At 40.7% G+C, this 17,914-nt stretch overlaps 3 protein-coding genes across 5 annotated transcripts in view; 1 reads left to right on the top strand and 2 right to left on the bottom strand.

The window, feature by feature from the left end:
• Nucleotides 1-1,736, bottom strand: part of nr2c2 (nuclear receptor subfamily 2, group C, member 2) — an 8,745-nt gene extending 7,009 nt beyond the window's left edge. For both annotated transcript variants that reach the window (XM_035536139.1, XM_035536140.1), the window contains exon 1: nt 1,647-1,736. The gene's annotated coding sequence lies outside the window, so the exon portion shown is untranslated. The remainder of the gene's footprint in view (nt 1-1,646) is intronic.
• Nucleotides 1,737-1,816: 80 nt separating this feature from the next.
• Nucleotides 1,817-9,200, top strand: b3galt4 (UDP-Gal:betaGlcNAc beta 1,3-galactosyltransferase, polypeptide 4). The gene is made up of 3 exons (XM_027021141.2): nt 1,817-1,882; nt 4,584-4,759; nt 5,246-9,200. Exon 3 carries the CDS (start codon nt 5,364-5,366, stop codon nt 6,537-6,539), a length of 1,176 nt encoding a protein of 391 aa, XP_026876942.2. The 5' UTR covers nt 1,817-1,882; nt 4,584-4,759; nt 5,246-5,363; the 3' UTR covers nt 6,540-9,200.
• On the bottom strand, nt 8,460-17,349 carry wdr46 (WD repeat domain 46). Of its 2 annotated transcripts, XM_035536141.1 has the most exons (15): nt 17,283-17,339; nt 16,923-16,925; nt 16,545-16,712; nt 16,106-16,186; nt 15,780-15,892; nt 15,553-15,640; nt 14,913-14,974; nt 14,646-14,750; nt 14,322-14,472; nt 13,858-14,093; nt 13,257-13,410; nt 11,767-11,917; nt 11,270-11,460; nt 10,343-10,456; nt 8,460-10,197 (listed from the first exon to the last, which is right to left on the bottom strand). In XM_035536141.1, the coding sequence occupies exons 1-15, from the start codon at nt 17,337-17,339 to the stop codon at nt 10,081-10,083; spliced, it is 1,791 nt and encodes a 596-aa protein (XP_035392034.1). In that variant the 3' UTR covers nt 8,460-10,080. The 2 variants fall into 2 exon arrangements, with proteins under 2 accessions (XP_035392034.1, XP_026876936.2); XM_027021135.2 differs by lacking the exon at nt 16,923-16,925 and having other exon boundaries at nt 16,545-16,709; nt 17,283-17,349.
• Nucleotides 17,350-17,914: the final 565 nt, after the last annotated feature.

Below are 17,914 nucleotides of genomic sequence, written 5' to 3'. Positions count from 1 at the left end.
GAAGGCGTGTGTGTGGGAGAAGTTTAGACGGGTGTTGGTTGGGAGCAGTCGGATATCAGCCAACTGCTACTAATTCTCTTACAGCAACAAGGAGAAACACTTGAGGTCAGAAGGGAGAACAGTGTTGAATCATCAGATTAGGGAACATTCCTAAAATGAACATGATCTTCATCCTAGACTAACAGAATTACTTGATTCAAGAATTTTCTTCTTACATATATTGTATCCGCAGTATGAGTTACACAACACAAAACATGATTGCTGACTAACCATGTCGTTATTAATTTTAAGATACTGTCCGTATCACTATTTGATTTCTGGTGCGACTTCAGTCGGGTAGGATACTATCCAAATTCCATCCTCATACAGCAAACCGCGTGGACTTAAGCTTCCTTAGAGCACATTTTGGTATCATCTTGCACATTTCCTGGCATTTCTATTTTTAGTCTGTTCCCTATTCACAGAGGTAGCTGATCTCTAGCACTCTGTCTCCCTGCAACCTATGACATATCCACGAAGTCAAATAACTTCATATTTTAGTATGCGAGTATTTGAAATTTACAGTCTAGATAGCATGGTTATCACAATTCTTTTGTTTGTTTGTTTTTCTCTCAATACTAACAAACGGAACACGTTTTGTACGTGAAAGGAAATGAATGTGTAGACATAAACCACATGCAACTTCTAACGGTTCGATGCTTTCACCGTCCTGAACGCTTGTAAGAATACTGTACGTCTTCAAGATAGTGTCGCCAAAGTAGCCCTCCAAAATGTTGCAAGATTGCTGCATCAAATGGCTTCCGTTCGAATTATTACTGGTGATTTTCGGTTTAATGTAAATAGTTCGTATCAAGTACTCTATTAACTTATTTGAAAAGGCTTGGAAGTAAAATTCGTCGATGCAGCTATTGAAGATGTACGGCCGGTTGTTTTATTGTAAACAATCGAAGCAATCACGAATATGTAAAGGGAAATGGATTGCTAGCTGTCTAAAAAACAATAGCAAACTTCAAACGGCCTTATAGCTAGTAGGAATATGCACAAAATGGAGAATCTGGCAAAATGCCAAAACTCGGACACTAATCCACTAAATGGTTCGTTTTAAAATTAATTTAATCTGCACGTAGTGTGTCGATAGAATTTAAGAAAAGGTTTAGAGACGGAATCAAGAAGGCCCCCGTCTCTATGTTTGGTTCAGGCTAGCTAGCTGCTCTCCCCGAGATGGCAAAGGTAAAAGGGTCGAGTTCAGCTGCGCCGCCGCAGCATTGGCTGGCTGGCTGGCTGGCTAACGTTAGCTAACAGGCTAATTCAGTACTGTTATGGCGCTCATCTTTCTCTAACGAAAACTCAGGCGATTAGCTAGGAGAGGCTAGACGTTTTGTTTATTTTTTTTTCCAGCTGGACGTATTTAAGGAGTGACTGCGCAAAGGTGTCATTTTGAACGGCTGAGTTTAAAGTCTGCAGTTAAATAATTTTCGAATCGACGGAAGGACTGACAGCACCGCCCAGATTTGAAACCTCTATCGGGCCTGCCGTTAGCCTAGTTGCAGGGCTCGACAGGTAAACCAGCTAGAGAAAATGCTTTTTATCTCCTCCGGTTTTTTATCAACATTCCTCAACATACAAATGAAGAAAATGTGGCTTACCTGCAAGATTGGTGAATGTAGATTACAGTGGTTGTGTTTAAAAATTATTTGTTATTGTTTTTCTACTGTGAAAGGTCATAGTTCGTGACCCCGTTTCAGCCTGCTGGGAGTTTTTTCTTCTTCCTCCCTCGCACACTGGCTCTACCCCCCTTTTTCTGTTCACTGGCGAACAGGAGCCTCGACATCCAGACAGCTCTGACGTCAACCTGTCTACCTTCCACAGAGGATGCTGATTGGTAGATTTTCATGTCTATACAGTCGGGCCCAAAGTTTCGAGACTGACAATGTTTGGTTTTCGGAAAGTTTGCTGCTTCGGTTTTATTGTGGCAATTCGCTTGATCCCAAGTTGTTATTGACGAGCGATCAGATGAATTGCAGTCCATTACTAAGTCATTCCTTACCTTAATTGCAAAAACCCAATTTCCACTGCATTTCAGCCATACCATAAAATGACCTGCTAACATCATTTCAGTGATCTTGTTAGCTCAGGAAAAAGTGTTAATGAGGACAAGGCAACTGATATCACCCTGTCATGCTGACTGAAGAGCAGGCTGGTTACTTTAAAAGGGAAGTGGTGCTTGAAATCATTGTCTTCTTTTGTGAAAAGGGCTTCACAATGCTTGTAAGACTGCACCTAATTCAACCATTTATTGGATCGTCAAGAACATAAAGGAGAGAGCGGTTCAATTGCTGTGAAGAAGGCTTCAGGGCACCCAAGAAAGTCCAGCAAGTGTCAGGACTGTCTCCTAAAGAGGATTCAGCTATGGGATCGGGTCACCACCAGTGCAGAGCTTGCTGAGAACTGGCAGCAGGCAGATGTGAGTGCATCTGCACACACAGTGAGACAAAGGCTTTTGGAGGACGGCCTGGTGTCAATAAGGGTATCAAAGAAGCCACTTCTCTCCAAGAAAAACATCAAGAATATTCTACAGGAATCATGGGGATTGACTGCAGAGGACTAATTGTGAAAGTCTTGAAAAAGAAGGGTTAACACTACAAATACTGAGTCTTTGCATAAGCATTTGTCAACAAATGTTTAAAAATTATGAAATGCTTATAACTGTACTTCAGCATACCACAGAACCATCTGACCAAAAGATCTAAAAACAAGCAGCAAACTTTGAAAGCAAACTTTTCAGTCTTAAAACTTGTGGCAAAATTTTGTGAATGATTAATTATTCAATATTGATGTATGGTTTCCATGTGGGGGAAAAAATCTATTGTTCAGAGATATAGATGAGGGGGCAAGTGGGAAAACCTATATATAATTGTAGTGAAGCACATAATGTTTCTAGAGAAACAGGATGTTTCAGACGGGACCTCTCTCTCTCTCTCTCTCTCTCTCTCTCTCTCTCTCTCTCTCTCTCTCTCTCTCTCTCTCTCTCTCTCTCTCTCTCTCTCTCTCTCTCTCTCTGTAGAGCAAAAAATAAATAAATACAATGAGCTCAAAAGCCTATTAAAACACATGTAGTCGCACCACTGATGCAAATAGCAGTAGTTTTTCTTAACATACGAGTATTAAGAATGATTTATTTATTTCCAAGTATACAAGAAAGGACTTCTGTAAGTGACTGGATATAAGTAAATATATATTTAGTGTTTTAGACAAGTTTGTAATCGGTGTCTGAAAAATTACTGACGTTTTTGACTGGGGGGGGGGGGGGGGGGGGGCTGACAAATTAAATGGCAGTTTATATTCTCTCTTTTTTTGCCATTTGTTAGCTCTCATTGTCTTCATGCAAATTACAAAATATGTCCTGAGGAGTTTTATTGGTAACAGACATTAATAGTAGGGCTCTGGCTTCAGTTGTCTTGCGGAAGGACACATTTCAACAGTCATTAGCTAGAAAGTAATATTAAAAAATAAGTTTGCTGTTTTGCAGCATATGCCTTTGAAACGGTTTATGGTGTAACTGCACAGTGTCACCAGTGACATTAGTCCTGAGAAAATGACTACCTGTATGAAGCTTCTCACTGATTGGTGCAATTTGGCAAGACTTCAAAAACCGTGATAAATGTCCATTTTAAAACAGAGAACTCAGAATAAAATATGCTTTTTTGTTGTTTGCTCAAAAAATGCAGCAATTGCAAGTATGTACAACAATCAAATGTGAAGAGGCCTGTATTTATTCAAAACATGTAAATATAAACTATATGATATCATGGGACTTTACTGTAGTTCTGAAAATGCACATTTTCTAGGATTTCTGAAGGCTTGAAAAGTTGCCCCACTGAAAATGTGATGATGCAGAGGAGTGGTGGCTTATTTGATTCTAACATATCCGTTTCTAGAAAATCTCTGTGGGTTATTCGGAAGCAATTTCAACCTGTTCGGTAAATGCTTACATGCATGTTTGACACCAGCTTGTATATACGCGCTGTCTTTGCCGCAAATATCTAGGTCTGGTTTGCACCTTACTGCTTTTTTTCCAGCCTAGACCGGGTTGTAACAGTGTATTTACCACTGATCTATAATATAAAAAGTTATAGATTAATGCTATATGCATTTACAGGTTAAAACACGAAAACCTAAGTGTAATAATAAACTAATTTAACTGTTTACTGTATGTACATAATTTAGTTTGATTTCTGTTTATCGCCTAAAAGTATCTTTATAACTAGTAACACTTTTGAAACAGCGTTTTATTTTGAAACTCGGTCAAGGGCAATGGCTACGCAAGCCTACACCACCAGATGGCGCACCGACCAAAAACTGAGGATTGCAGTTGTGCTTACGGTGGTGTAGGAAGGAAACTATTGTCGCAAAAGAATTATGGTATGACCCTGATTTTCATGTTTAGCATAATTAAAAAAAAATATTTAATGATTTTTGAATTCCAAAATAAAATTGTGGGAAAGGGGGCTTTTAAATTGCCGTTAAATAAATCCGTCTATGTAAGTTGTGTTGTACATAAAGTAGGCTGTTATATTTTTGAGGTTTGTTCGCAGTAAAGATCCCATGCAAACACATCCCGGAAACGAGGTCACGACAAAGGGTAGTTCCCTTGAAACTCATCCGCGTGGGGTCATCTTGCATGCAGGACTGACGTTGTTCGTGTCGGATGATACAGTTTCGTTTAGTACAGCCGCCCGTCGCTGTGGAAAAAGACAAGGTTTGTAAAAGGGAAAACAATTTTCAGTATATTCTTTTCTAATATTTTTGCCACGTTTTTGTTTCTACGGCCAATGTAGTTTTTGAAAGTGCAAGTGCACTGTTTTTATTATTCGAAGTACTGGAAAGCCTATTTAAGATAAACAGTCATACTAAATACCGTTACGTTTAGTCAGTATCATATTCTATAGGTTAGCTGTATAAAGATTCCTGTCGTTCTGGTTTAGAACAGCGTATTGTAGAAAATGTTTTCATGTCGTAACATTAGGTTGTGTTATTGTGTAATTTAACTGATTTAATACAATCCAGGTGTGTGTGTGTGTGTCTATATATATATATATATATATATATATATATATATATATATATATATATATATAATTCATCGCACGAAGTGTTATTTTGGAAATTCCATAAGAGATCCTTTCTATTACAGCATGTGGTTGGAGCTTACCTTACCTTAAATTTTCTATTAAATGTTTTGCAGATAAGTTACTGTGCTAAAGCGAAATCAAAACTTCTGTCTTCCTATACTAATCCTTGGATCTAAACTTGGGCCCCCTACCTCGACAGCAAATGGAATAGAGACAAAAACGGTCAGTGTGATGAAAAGTGAATTACTCAGAGAAACGTTCCCCCAAGGTCTGAGCTGTGATCTGTCAACTGCAGGAATGGTAATCCGTGGTCTGTGGATCTGTAAGGTCCGTTTAGGGAAGCGTAGGGGACATCTTGGACTGCTCTCTGCCCTGTGCTTGCTGGTCTTTGCCTGCCTTTTGGCTGGTCTCTTTATTGACTACATTGAGTCCTGGATCACCTCTCTAGGAATGAGTGGAGTAGTAGGTGCCCACGGAGTGGTTCTTCCTCAGAGCATCCCCCCTACCCGCCCAGAGGAGTACCTCCTCATGCCAAGTCCCCTGGTCTGCCAGCGAGCCAAACCCTACCTCATTACCTTGGTGACTTCGGCCCCCGCCAACCAGAAGGCGCGCCAGGCCATCCGTGACACCTGGGGTGGCGAGGTTCAAGTCCGAGGCCACAGGGTCATAACCCTTTTCATGGTGGGTCAGCCGTCAGACCCAGTCCTAGCCAGTGAACTGGTGGAAGAATCAAAGGAGCGAGGGGATCTGGTGCAGGGCCGCTTCCTGGACTCCTACGCCAACCTGACCTTGAAGACCCTTTCAATGCTGGCCTGGGCTCGACGCTTCTGCCCTCAGGCTCGCTTCCTGGCCAAAGTGGACGACGATGTGATGATCAACCCCAGTGCGCTCCTGCACTATCTCACCCTTTATGGTGTGGCACCAGAGAGCGAACCCACAGACCTGTACCTGGGCCGGGTCCATGTGAGGGTGGCCCCAGAACGCAATCCAGCCAGCAAGCACTTCCTTTCTGAAGTGGCTTTCAGAGGTGCTACCTTCCCTGACTACTGCAGTGGGACTGCATACGTGCTCTCTCGCCCTGCTGTGCTGAAGCTCTCACTGGCAGCTGCTGCAATGCCCTTACCCAAACCACTGCCTCCCGAGGACGTGTTTGTTGGTATGTGCGCCCAAGCTGTGGGCATCGGCCCCACCCACAGCCCGTTCTTTTCAGGAGGGCCATCCTTGCCATACAGCCGCTGCTGCTACCAGGCCATGGTGTCTGTCCACCACACCCAGCCAGAGGAGATGCTCCGTTACTGGGCAGACATGCACTCCACGGCCCCCTGCTCCTGGTTGAGAGTCCGGACCTCTTTCGGCTTTTGCAAGGTCAGAACATTTCTGAGGGTCCTTCTGGGTTTTGCTTCATAAACTGGACCACCTAGAGAATTAGCAGGATTTCTTAATCATACATGGGAGGCCGCAAAGCCTGAAGAAGCACAAGTGGATCTACTTGAACAATTGGATGTTGGTGTCGCCCAAGGAAGCCCTGCACTGTGCTTTGTAGCTTTATTTTTTTATTGTCACCAAGTGTTTCAATATGTATTAATTACACTCTCAGCCTTTGGTGGTAAAGTGAATGAACTGTTTATACTTGGAATCAGTGACTATACGTTCTACACATTGTGTATTATAAGTAGGGTGTTGCAGCCAGCAACACTGACTTGATTTTGTTTGAAATGACCTTGCCAAGCATCGGCAGATTCTGTCAAATCTACACTAAACTAACCTATGCTCAGAATGTTCCAAACAAATCACAGCACGATTGCTACTCATTTTTTTTCTTCTTGCAAGTGAAAGATGCATCGCTCTGGGTGGTCATAGGACTGTTCTGAACTGACATAGTTTCACAATCTTACTCTTGAACGTAGTCTTCCATGTAATATGTAATATGTAAATTAAGACTGCGCTATTTTTGCAACTTTTTGCATTTTTGCAGTGGAACCTTTACTGAGTTCAGTATCAGTCCCCGTGCCATCGCTGTCCCTCCTTAACTTGATTTCTAAATGCATTTGAGTTTTTATTACACTAAAGAGCTTTTAACTAGCTGATGCACCTGGCCAAGTGTGATGAATGGTAGGACAATGATGATAGCTAAGATTCCAAAGCTGAATTGAAAGAAAAATAAAATACAGCTTTGACTAGTAGTAAAAGTGCAGTCATATCCACTGCACCAAACTGCATTTAATATAAAAAATCATGTAGAAAAACTGTCGCACTAAGGATTAAACGTACAATACATTTATTCTATTTGGACATGAAAACATTACAGTGAGGTATCGCTTCACAGTCTGTCCTCTTAGTTTGTTTATCTGGTTATTTTAACACTCAGGTATGCAATGAAGGAGGTAAAAATAAGGAGGTTAAAATAAAATTAAATAAAGCATGGACTGGAAGATTTATACAAACTCGTTTCAATACTAAATGCTACTAAAATGCTTAAAAAAAAAAAAGTCTAAAACAGATGGATAATGGAACTATGCAATTCTGAAAAAAATGCTTCACCCCAAAATGCTGCTGTTGCTAACAGTGAATGGAGTTAAATGGGGCTGGAGATAAATACTCATACTAAATATGAGTGATTTCCCCACTAGCCTTCACCAGCTCACAGTAGCACTTTTGCTGGAACTAAGACAAGCCACAACAAAAACTAAGTGCTTGCCCATTTTCAAGAACAAATGGTAGAAAGAGCATGTTGCCATAAGAATGACTGACATGTTATTTTCTAATCTTGGCATGCTACATAACACAAACACCAGTTTGTGTAGTGTGAATAATCAACAGATTGGTGAATTGAAGTCCATTTAGAAAAGGTATATCCTAACGAAAACAGGCTTACAGAACACCTGTGAGAGGCAGAGTCTGGTGTGTGTCTGAACAATGTTGACCGATATGAAAATTCAAGTCCAGCCTCCTCTTACCTTGGACTTAAAGGAATATTTTACACCCAGACCTGCTAATGTTGCTACCAAGTCAAACAAATAGGAGTTTGAATAGCCTAAATAGGACAATGCTAAGTTCCCCATATTTCTGCCATGGGAGCGGTTTTGGGTGAAGTATATATTTCATCCAAGACTGGGACTGGACATCACTGGCCCTCATTGATTTAGTGTTTTCCAGTTCACATTCATTTTAATCCATAAACTGATTATCATATTATTACTGACTGAACCAGGCAGGACAAACATCAATCTTTGTTGTATATGGTTGCTATCTAGGTCTGGATTTGCCTGCCCCTGTGCTTCCAAAACCATCTTCATCATTGTAACAAATTAGACACTGCAAGGAATATGTTATTTACATGTTTAATGGCAACTTATGAAACATATTTTTAGGCTCAAAAACCTCACAACTGTCTCATAACAGCACACTTGCACTCATACAATATAGGACAGCATGTTCAAAAATGGAACAAACATCAGGCTGTAATGCTTAAATAAGAGATGCGTTTTTATTTAATCATTTATTTTTGTACTTGTGTGTTCAGATAAGCTTCTGACCAGTTGCAGGCATAACTGGACAATCTACAGATGATTTGGATGTGAATTGTTAAATGTGGCTGCAAATGCAATTTAGCCCAGACTAGTTCAGTTTTCAACATTTTACATTTCAGCTGCCTTTTAAATTGTGTGGATAGTCCAGAATTATTTGCAATACAATCTCTTAAGCAGATGCAAAAATGTTTTTTTTTAATTAACTGTAATGTACAATTTTTGTCAGTTATTAGGTTTCCTTAGAAGAGTGTAAACAAAACTGAACAGATAAAATTGATTCAGTTTAAACATTTTGTCCTGTGTATACAGCACCTTAGATACAACATAAAGGCAGATTCTTGTGGTGTGTTAATGTTCCACTATGGTAGTTGCCTCTTTATAGTAAGTGCTACAACATGCTGGCTGAAAACTGCTCTCTCTGTATGAAGGCTCCAGGGTGATGTGCTTTCACAAAAATGTGAAGGAGAGCTCATATGAACTTTTGTTGTCCACTCTATTGTCTGCTCTGTGCAGGTCTTGAATAAAGCACTGAACTGCATCTGTACCACAACTGCACTTATTGAAGTGAATTATCCTTAGGCAGTGTCAGATAGCATCACAACAAAGGGACATGTCTGGCTATACCATGGATGTCACAGCAGTTGGAAAGTTTAGTTCATGCAATCAGTACCCTTTTAATAAAAGTTGTACAGTTTGCAAAGTCCAAATGTTTTAAATTTGTTAAATTCACAAACAAGGGGAAAAAAAAAAAAGTACCTCTCTATGCACCGAGGGGGAAGCAACACAATGGAAATCTGAAGCTACTGGAGAAATTCCAGTGATATTATTCACATAGGATATATTCAGTTGCAAGAGTATATCAATTTTTCGTATTCTGACAATTAAAGACAAACTTACATTGGAAATAAATAAACTTCATTGTTTTTAAAACCCACCCAAACAAAGAACAATGTTCATATTCTTGTTCTAGCAATTAAGAACTGCAAGAATGCGTTGCTAATTTGAGCTTTGGCCAATGTATTCAGTCTTAAGGAGTTTCCAATTAGTTTACTTATTACAAAATTCACAATTTTTCAAACCTTGTTATTTTATGATTACTTTCTTGTCCTAAAAGAGAGTTTGTTTTTTTAATAAAACCATAAGAGTTTATTTTATTTCTGTTTACTAGTCTACCAATGTGCATTTCACAGTCAGACCAGAAACGTTTTCGTTACTAAGAGCAGCCAACACACAAGAAGAAAAAAATAAGAGTGGTCGGGTCACTTTTGCATGGCAGTTGACCAAATGTCCAGACAGAGGAGTCTCAGTGTTTGAAGACTGAAAAAAACCCCAAAACAGTGCGTAGATCACCATTCTGAATAAGTCTTTTATTTCCTCAAAAGCTCAAAGTCCTGTGCACTCCTGCCACACTGCTCGCTCTACTTCTTGAACCGGTCTAGTGCCGTCCTTGTGCCGTGTTCCGCTTGCTCCTGGGCCTTAACCTTCCTCTCGTTTTCCCGCTCCATCCTCTCCTCAACTGTTTTCCGGATCGTGTCCTATGGTGAGGAGGGGAAAAGGGGAAGACGAGACAGCACGCGAGTGAGAATGGCGACTGTGGCTTTGTGGGAATGCTATTAAAAGCATCAAACCAATGGCGAGAGGAAAGCTAGCGTGTGCATGGAAGCAGGGGAAAGAAGATACCTTCTGATCCTCGTGGGCCACCTTCTTCTTCCTCCTCTCCACAGCACCCGCTGAACTTCGCCCTCGCTTCTTCAGTCTTGGCTTGAACTTCTCGGTTGCGAGTGGGTCATAGCCCTAAGGATGCGTGCACACACAAACTCATAACTCAGTATATAAAATTTTCTGTATGTTAAAAAAAATAAATAAAAAATGTGCACACAAACAAAAACTAATTATTGGGCACACAGTGCAGGTCCTTTTGCTGAGCCTGAGCTTGTGAAAAGACTGCAGGTTTGGCAGTTGTCCAACAGAGCAGATGCCAACTCGGCATGATACTCAGTCTCTCCCACACCTCCTATCACTTCACTACAGTTATAGAAGGCCAGCATGCAGGTCCAGGGAAGCAGCACCATAGAAAACAACCAGCAGCTGCGATCATCTGAATGTCACAGACTTTCGGATGCTATTATGGATGTGAGAGGACAAGTACATTCAGGCCCTTACTAAACATAAGGTGTGCTGCAATGTTTATAGCAAAGTGATAAATTGGGATTTCCAAAAAGGTAATCTGCTAAGGATTAAAATACTCCTATTTGTACCCCTTTTTTTTCTTCAAATTTAAAAGGGTATGACCACCAACAAAAGGAAATTATACAAGCTCTACATTCTTTAGGAGTTATACAACAAATACTGGGTTAGGCCACCTTTAGTGGGTGGATACTGTAACTATCGGCGTGAGACTTAATCTCATGTATGTATGCAAATTTACGGAATTTAGCTAACACTTATCTAAAGCAACTTACAATTATGACTGAGTACATCTTGAGCAATTCAGTGGCAACTTGGCGGTGGTGGGACTTGAAACAGCAACCTTCTGATTACAAGTCAAGTACCTTTACCACTGAACTGTCTGTGTGTGTGTGTCTGTGTGTGTGTGTGTGACCTCACCAGAGCCTCCACTCTCTCCTTATGTTTCTGCTCGAAGGTGGCTTGGTCCACCTTGCTCAGGAGTCCTGGGTCCAGGCCAATGAGCTCGGGCTGCACCTTGTCCAGCAGAGCCTTGACCTCCCACTCCTGCCTCTGCTTGGTGCTGCGGTATGGATTCATGTCCAGGGCGTCGAAGTTCGGTTCACCCGCGCCTACCCATCAGAACACGCAGGAGGAACATTTCACGCTTTACATTTTCTGAGCCCTGTGTGCTGCATGTTAAATGTTGCTTAGCCATATAATCAGCAGATGTGTGCTAGAGCCAAAGAAATACAATTATCAGACAATTAATGCAATAACATTGGTAAATTATTAAAATAGTTCCTAAAGTTCCAAAATCCCTTAAATAAACCATTAAAATACTTAATTTGGCTATCCAGACAGTACACAGTCCACAGATTCCAATTTGCACTCTGTTGGAACAGCAAACAGAAGTGTGTGTGTACGTACATACTGACCTGGTACGATCATACTGGTGAATCCTGCTTCATGGCCAATCCCCAGCACGTCCTCAAAGGGACAGTAGTCCACACCCCACACTGCCCCCCTCACCCGGTGCGCCATGTACGGCTTCGACATCGATCCACCTCCCCATACATCACGGTATACCTGGGGGAGTGGGGGGTGGTCTGCGTTCTTAAACTCTCTACAATGGTGTAAAGGGTGAATGTACAAGCCAAACGATGGTGATGCTTCATTTAATATTTGCAAAGCTGTTACAACACATTTGGATCTGCTGTACACCATTCTGAATGCAGTTCTCAAAAGGATCTCAAAGATCACAGTAAGAAGTGAACTAGCATGACGGCAGCGGTGCTTTCAACTAGTGATCAAGCGATCTTGCGGCCGATTAATGCCATTTTAAGATATGCTCATGAGGCCGATAATCAAGAAACGCCTACAGATACAACGGAGGCTCCCCTGTCAGTTTGGCTGCTGCAGAGCAGTTAGAGCTCCCCCTCGGGTCCTCTTTGTCATTCTACGGGCAGTCATGGTACTGTGAAATGGTGCATGCTAATGCTAGATTTAATGTTTCCTGAGAGAAAACAGAAAACCTGTAATTCCTATATCTTTCAAAACTTAATATTTAATTGGTCTCTCAACATATACAATGTTTACTGTCTGTAATTTGGTGAGAAAATGCATATAATGTTATTTGAGCATTGTAATGTTAGTAAGCCATTAAGCAGCTAAACTAGCTAGCTTACAGGACTCAAACTTCTGTTCTCATCTCAGCTCAACAACCTGCCATCATAAGTGATTGATTTGACAGTTATAAAGGTACCCAATGTACGTTACAGTCGGTTGCATTTGCTAATAGAGGATTTAACTTGTTTGCTTTTGTTTCTGCACGTGTATGTCTGTCTCTCTCCATGTGAACACCAGCTTGGAATAATTATCTTAACTACACTCGGGACAATTTTGGGACAGTGATGAGAAAGATGGTTTGAGCCCTGTACTATAACTCTCAAGCACCCTGCTGTTTTTTTACCACCTGTGGACATTTATTCAGTTGATAATAAAACTCAGTATTCATTCAGTTTCATTTAAATTAAGTACAGTGTTGACAATAAGCAATAACTATTTATAGTTAAATAAATGTCATTTAATTCAGCAATTTTGTCTCAATTATTATCACTATTAATTCAAGTATTTTATCAGATGTCAGCCTTATACATGAGCCATCATTCGCCCTGCTCTCTAAATATTGGCATCGGCCCTTAAAAAGCCCATATTGCTCAACCACTACTTTCAACATACTCTGTACCTAAAGGTCATAGGAACACTCAGATCCTTCGGGGAGACAGGGGAGGTTTCTATTTTTCCCTAGCATAATAAACAGAACAGATGTGAGTGTGTATTCCTGCACAATACAGTAACTTACAGGTCAATATGCCTTCACTGCTAGCTCTAAATAGTGGCTAGCCGTGTGTGCGCATGTGTGTACCTGTACTACATCTCCAGTAGCAGCACTCAGTAGTCCTCTCTGGCTGAGAGAGAGGCAGGAGGCTCCCGCAGGCAAGAAGTAGGAATGAAGTGCCTTAAAGGCCCTGATGTCATATACTTTCAGCTTCCTGTCCAGACCTGACGTCACCATGTACCTGTGACATGCACAAGCCACCAATTTTATTATTATTATTTTTTTTAAATGTTCCACCATCATTTAACCTTTGCTCTCCCACTGGGCAACTGTGGAGTATATTTATTGTATTATCTCTCCTAAAGCCACTCTTCAAACCAGACAAACATTTTTGCCCAATCATGAGTTTTACATAGTAGACATCTGGACCAGTATAGTTCCTCCTAAAAATCCCACTAACTAGCACAACAAGCAGTAAATGGCACAAGCTCTTTAGGCAAAAACGTGTGCATGATTAAGTGGTTCAAAAGACATCACAAGCAGGGATGCACATTTAACATGTATAGATATTGATACTGTGGGAAACAAATATTGTACCATTCCAAAATGTTCAGTATCGACAGGTATCAATATTTGTGACAACACTGGTGAGAAGCTGTGAACTCTCTGTGCCATGGGCTGTACTCACGTGCCAGATCTGTCCACAGTGAGAGAGCGGACCCCACCACGGTGACACAGCATTTTGACCAGCGGCTCCCTCTGATTGGGTGACCACAGGCTGACCGTGCCGTTGGGATGGCCCAGGTGCACGATGGCATTGTGTGGGTTCTGTGCCATCACGTCGAGCCGGCCCAGTTTGGTGCCAATGGCTGACACCTCTTTCCCCACAGACACGTCCAGGTACTGCAGGAAACCTGTGGCGCTCTGAGAGCGTGACGCACATATGAAAATACGCTCTCAAAAATCTGCTTATTCTTGAGGAAGATGAAGGCTTTTATGCCTTCATGTAAATGTCTATAAAAGACTCCATAACATGTATTTGGGAAAATATGTGCAAATGTACAAATACAATCAAGAACAACAAATTTGTCACAAAGCAGCAAGCACAAGGGCTTGCTACCAGTACGAAGGGGACCCTTTTTACTGACGCACCGCTGTAGCAAGCAGGAAGTGGTAGGGGAGGAACTGCATGCGCAGAACATTGTTGAATTTTTTGATGCAGTGCAGCTCTATGCCTTTGGAGTCATAGATGTAAAGCCACTGCTTCTGAGCCACAGCAAACATGGCCTCGGAGTGGAGCCACCTAGTGGACAGAAGGGAGCGTGTATGCAAAACTATTTCATATGACATGGAATAAGTGTGCTTAGTGTGTGCTGCACATATGTATATGTTAATGTGTGTGAGAAATATGTTGAGGAGCTAGATGTGTGTATGTACTGTATGTGAGAGATTAATTCAGCATGCGTAGGTACTTACTTGACATCATGAATTGTTTCCATGACGTTTATCTCGCATGTAAGGTTTTTGGTCTGCCATTCTATGCAGCTCACATGACCTCTTTTTCCACCTAGTAACAGATGCCTAAACACAATTATTGAAACACATTAGGATTTTTAAAGACATTTAAACTAATATCTCTGGATTACTAAACATGAAAGAAGAGACAAAAACATGCAATGTCCATTATATACTCACACATAGATTTATGGAAAAAAACAAAAACAAAATTGAGGTAGCAGTTACCGTCCAGTTCTGCTGTAGTCCAGCCTGTATGGACCAAACTGGGTCAGATGCAAGTTAAAGTACTGCAGATGCAGACAGAGAAAGAGAGATACAGAGAGAGAGAGGTGTCATATCACATAGAAAACATCAAAAATACACCACCACAGATGTCCAAACAATAGCAGTTTCCATGTTCTTTAAGATATTTTGGCAGAAAAAAAAACAGCAAATTTCCATCCACTATGGTTATGCGATGAAGTAGGCGACTGTGCTTAGGGGTGGCATTGAAACAAGCAAAATGGAGAGATTTAACTCGGCCTTATGGCTTGATGCATCGTTGAGTGTTTAAATGAGAAAAAAATTCTATCACTGTTTTTTGTAATATTCTGATTTTTCCACCTTGTCATAGCATAAAATCTTTTTGCGATATTTGGGTGGGGGGGGGGGGGTTTCCTCCAAATTTTGGGCTTTTTTAATTCATGTTTTTTGTGCATTTTTAAAATTCGCAAAAATTTGGTAAATGGAAAACCTGCTAATAATGTATGAATGCATATGAATGGAACAGAGTTTCACAAAGTTTGAAATTTAAACTAAAATCCATTTTCAAGTTACCATATGATTTCAAAATGTTTATGGCAAGCACCAAAAACCAAAGTGTTACCTTTGCCCCAGAAGTAATATCCACAGCATCTGCGATATCTTCCTGTAAGATGGTACATGTGTCCTCATCGTCATCTCCCTCCAGGAATCTGGAGACATGGAAACAGACATGAGCATGTCCAAGGGAGAACACACGTGTGTGTGTGCTTTCATGACCAGACCAAGAAGAATCCAGAGGTTTATGTCAATGAGATAGAAGCGCTCTGCTTCCAGTGTGTGCCGAGTTACCCAGATTCCTCTGGGAGAAGGAGATCATATCGTGCAGCCTGCTTCAGGGCCAGGTCAGACGCTGCTTCAGACCGCAAGATGGTCTCTTTCACCTTTTGTCGTGCAGTCACAGACTAAGGCCACAATAAATGAGGAACAATTCATGCAACAAAACTCCAGTCACAAGATTTTCTGAAACAATCAAAGCACAAGTCTTTGCGTTTTGTCCTTTGGCGTTCCTGTCTGCAGTCTAGTTAAACCTTTCCTAACCGAAAGGCAACTTGTCTGAACATATGCACATCAACACAGAGTATGTTTAAATAAAGCTGTAACTACATGGAGCTTACCACTTGGAATTTCTCGCCTCTCTGGAACTTCTTCAGCTGCTCATTGGGAATGGGGGCCTCACCAGGGAAAGGGTCCTTTTTCTGAGGAAATTACATCAAATCAATGGGAAGAGCTGCACTTATTTGTTCTACGTTTCCCCATATATCCAAGCTAGGTAATTAGTTCCTGGCTCACATCACAAAACCACAGTGTTGGGAACCACTGCAGTACACGATGAAAAGAAACCTTAGAAAAGGCATGAAGAGTTCTATGAAAGGAAATGGCTTAAGGCTTATATAATAAACACAAGACAGTAACAAAAAAAGTGTTTTGTTTTACATGGTTTTAGGAATATTGGAACCGAAAGAGAGAAACCGGATGAACTGAGCGAGTTCAATAGTTTAATGCACTCAGGTGTTCAGATACTTTCCAAGGTTTAGAAAACAGAAAATTACACACCCCTGATATGAAACTTCCATGAGACCTTTTTTTCTTCTGTCGTCGCTCGTCACGTATTTTGTCTGGCTGTTCTTTTGAAATATTGTCCTGGTTCGGTGAGACATCGGTGTTTTCTGCCTCGCCATTCTCTTCACCTGCATTTACTTCCCAGTAACGTTTGGGTGGCTTGAGGTACGAACGCAGTATGAGACGAGAAACTCCATAAAAAACAATATACAATAGATACAACCTGGAACACTATAGTTTCCACTATTCTCTCTCACAATGATCTTGTACGGTTTTCTTCCGCAGTCATGTTATTCTCACATTGCACTGCATAAACGATTCGTATGATACAACTATCTAGCTAACTAATTCACGCAGCTAAGGTTTTGAGTGTTTCTCAGCCTTGCTAACGCTAGCTAGCTAACCAGCCAAGAGTGTGACTCTCAAACTACCAGATATCCAATTAGAGACAACTGCCATTTTATATAAACACTGTGGTATTCGTTTTCCAAACCGGCAGCTAAAAATAAAAAACATATGCAATTATTTAAAACACCTAGTTGGACAAATCGAACCTAATTTTCCTAGCTAACTAGTATAGCAAGCTTACGTGAGAGGCTAAAATACCTATAAGAGATCTGTTGTTTATGCTTTACTCAAAATTATTCACACTAAACATGTTACTTATAAATAGTGCATAATAACTTGTAAAATTAGAAATGTTAAGTCAAAATGAAACTTAAGTTCACGCACCTTTTTCTTTTTCTCCACGTGTGTATGTACCAGTGCTTCTTCTACGGGCGCCGCCATCTTTGTTGTATACCTTTTGTACGTTCATCGATTAACCCTTTCCTCTCCTCTGCAGCTATATTCAAAACGTAATTTTAAGGTGGTATTATGAGCTCGAAGCGATAGCAGACTTAGAGATTTTTTAAAAACTGAACCATAGTCGTTAACAACACGTTAGGCTGTTAGGATAATATAGTTGTGATGCTCGTTTAACCTACACGAGTAAATTAAACGCTATACTAGTGGTTCTATTGACTCACTAGATGCTAGTTCACTACTAAAACAAATCTGATAATGGTAAAAGGAATGTCGATCTTTTTAAGAAAGAAATGCTTAAAATTATTATTTTAAATTATTATGGAGAAATTATCTGCTAGTCACTCCAGTCAACACGACCACTCAACAAAGGAAAAAGAAAGACTAAAGAATCTTAGACTTGAATTCAGACATTTAGAGTTCTGAAGGTGTCCAATCTGCAGTGTTTTGGTTTAAAACCCACCCAGTGTTTTGGAGTGAAATATCACTTTGTCACTGTGTAATGAGTGACAAAGGTTTGACATGAATTAAACCAAACACATATGGCCTGCAGGTATCTA

The sequence above is a fragment of the Electrophorus electricus genome, chromosome 18 (assembly GCF_013358815.1).
Source record: "Electrophorus electricus isolate fEleEle1 chromosome 18, fEleEle1.pri, whole genome shotgun sequence".
Lineage (NCBI taxonomy): Eukaryota > Metazoa > Chordata > Actinopteri > Gymnotiformes > Gymnotidae > Electrophorus > Electrophorus electricus.
Note: the sequence above shows the minus strand (reverse complement) of the source record. Positions and strands in the feature narration are given on the sequence as shown.

What these genes read in the sequence shown, in the direction of transcription:
- wdr46 (XM_035536141.1), bottom strand. Translation starts at nt 17,339, where the DNA reads ATGGCGGCGCCCGTAGAAGAAGCACTGGTACATACACACGTGGAGAAA. An exon ending in ACTGTGGACAGATCTGGCAC is followed by an intron (nt 13,411 to 13,857) that starts GTGAGTACAGCC and finishes TGCATGTCACAG; the next exon opens with GTACATGGTGACGTCAGGTC. An exon ending in TGGCCCACGAGGATCAGAAG is followed by an intron (nt 10,198 to 10,342) that starts GTATCTTCTTTC and finishes TCCTCACCATAG; the next exon opens with GACACGATCCGGAAAACAGT.
- b3galt4 (XM_027021141.2), top strand. Translation starts at nt 5,364, where the DNA reads ATGAAAAGTGAATTACTCAGAGAAACGTTCCCCCAAGGTCTGAGCTGT.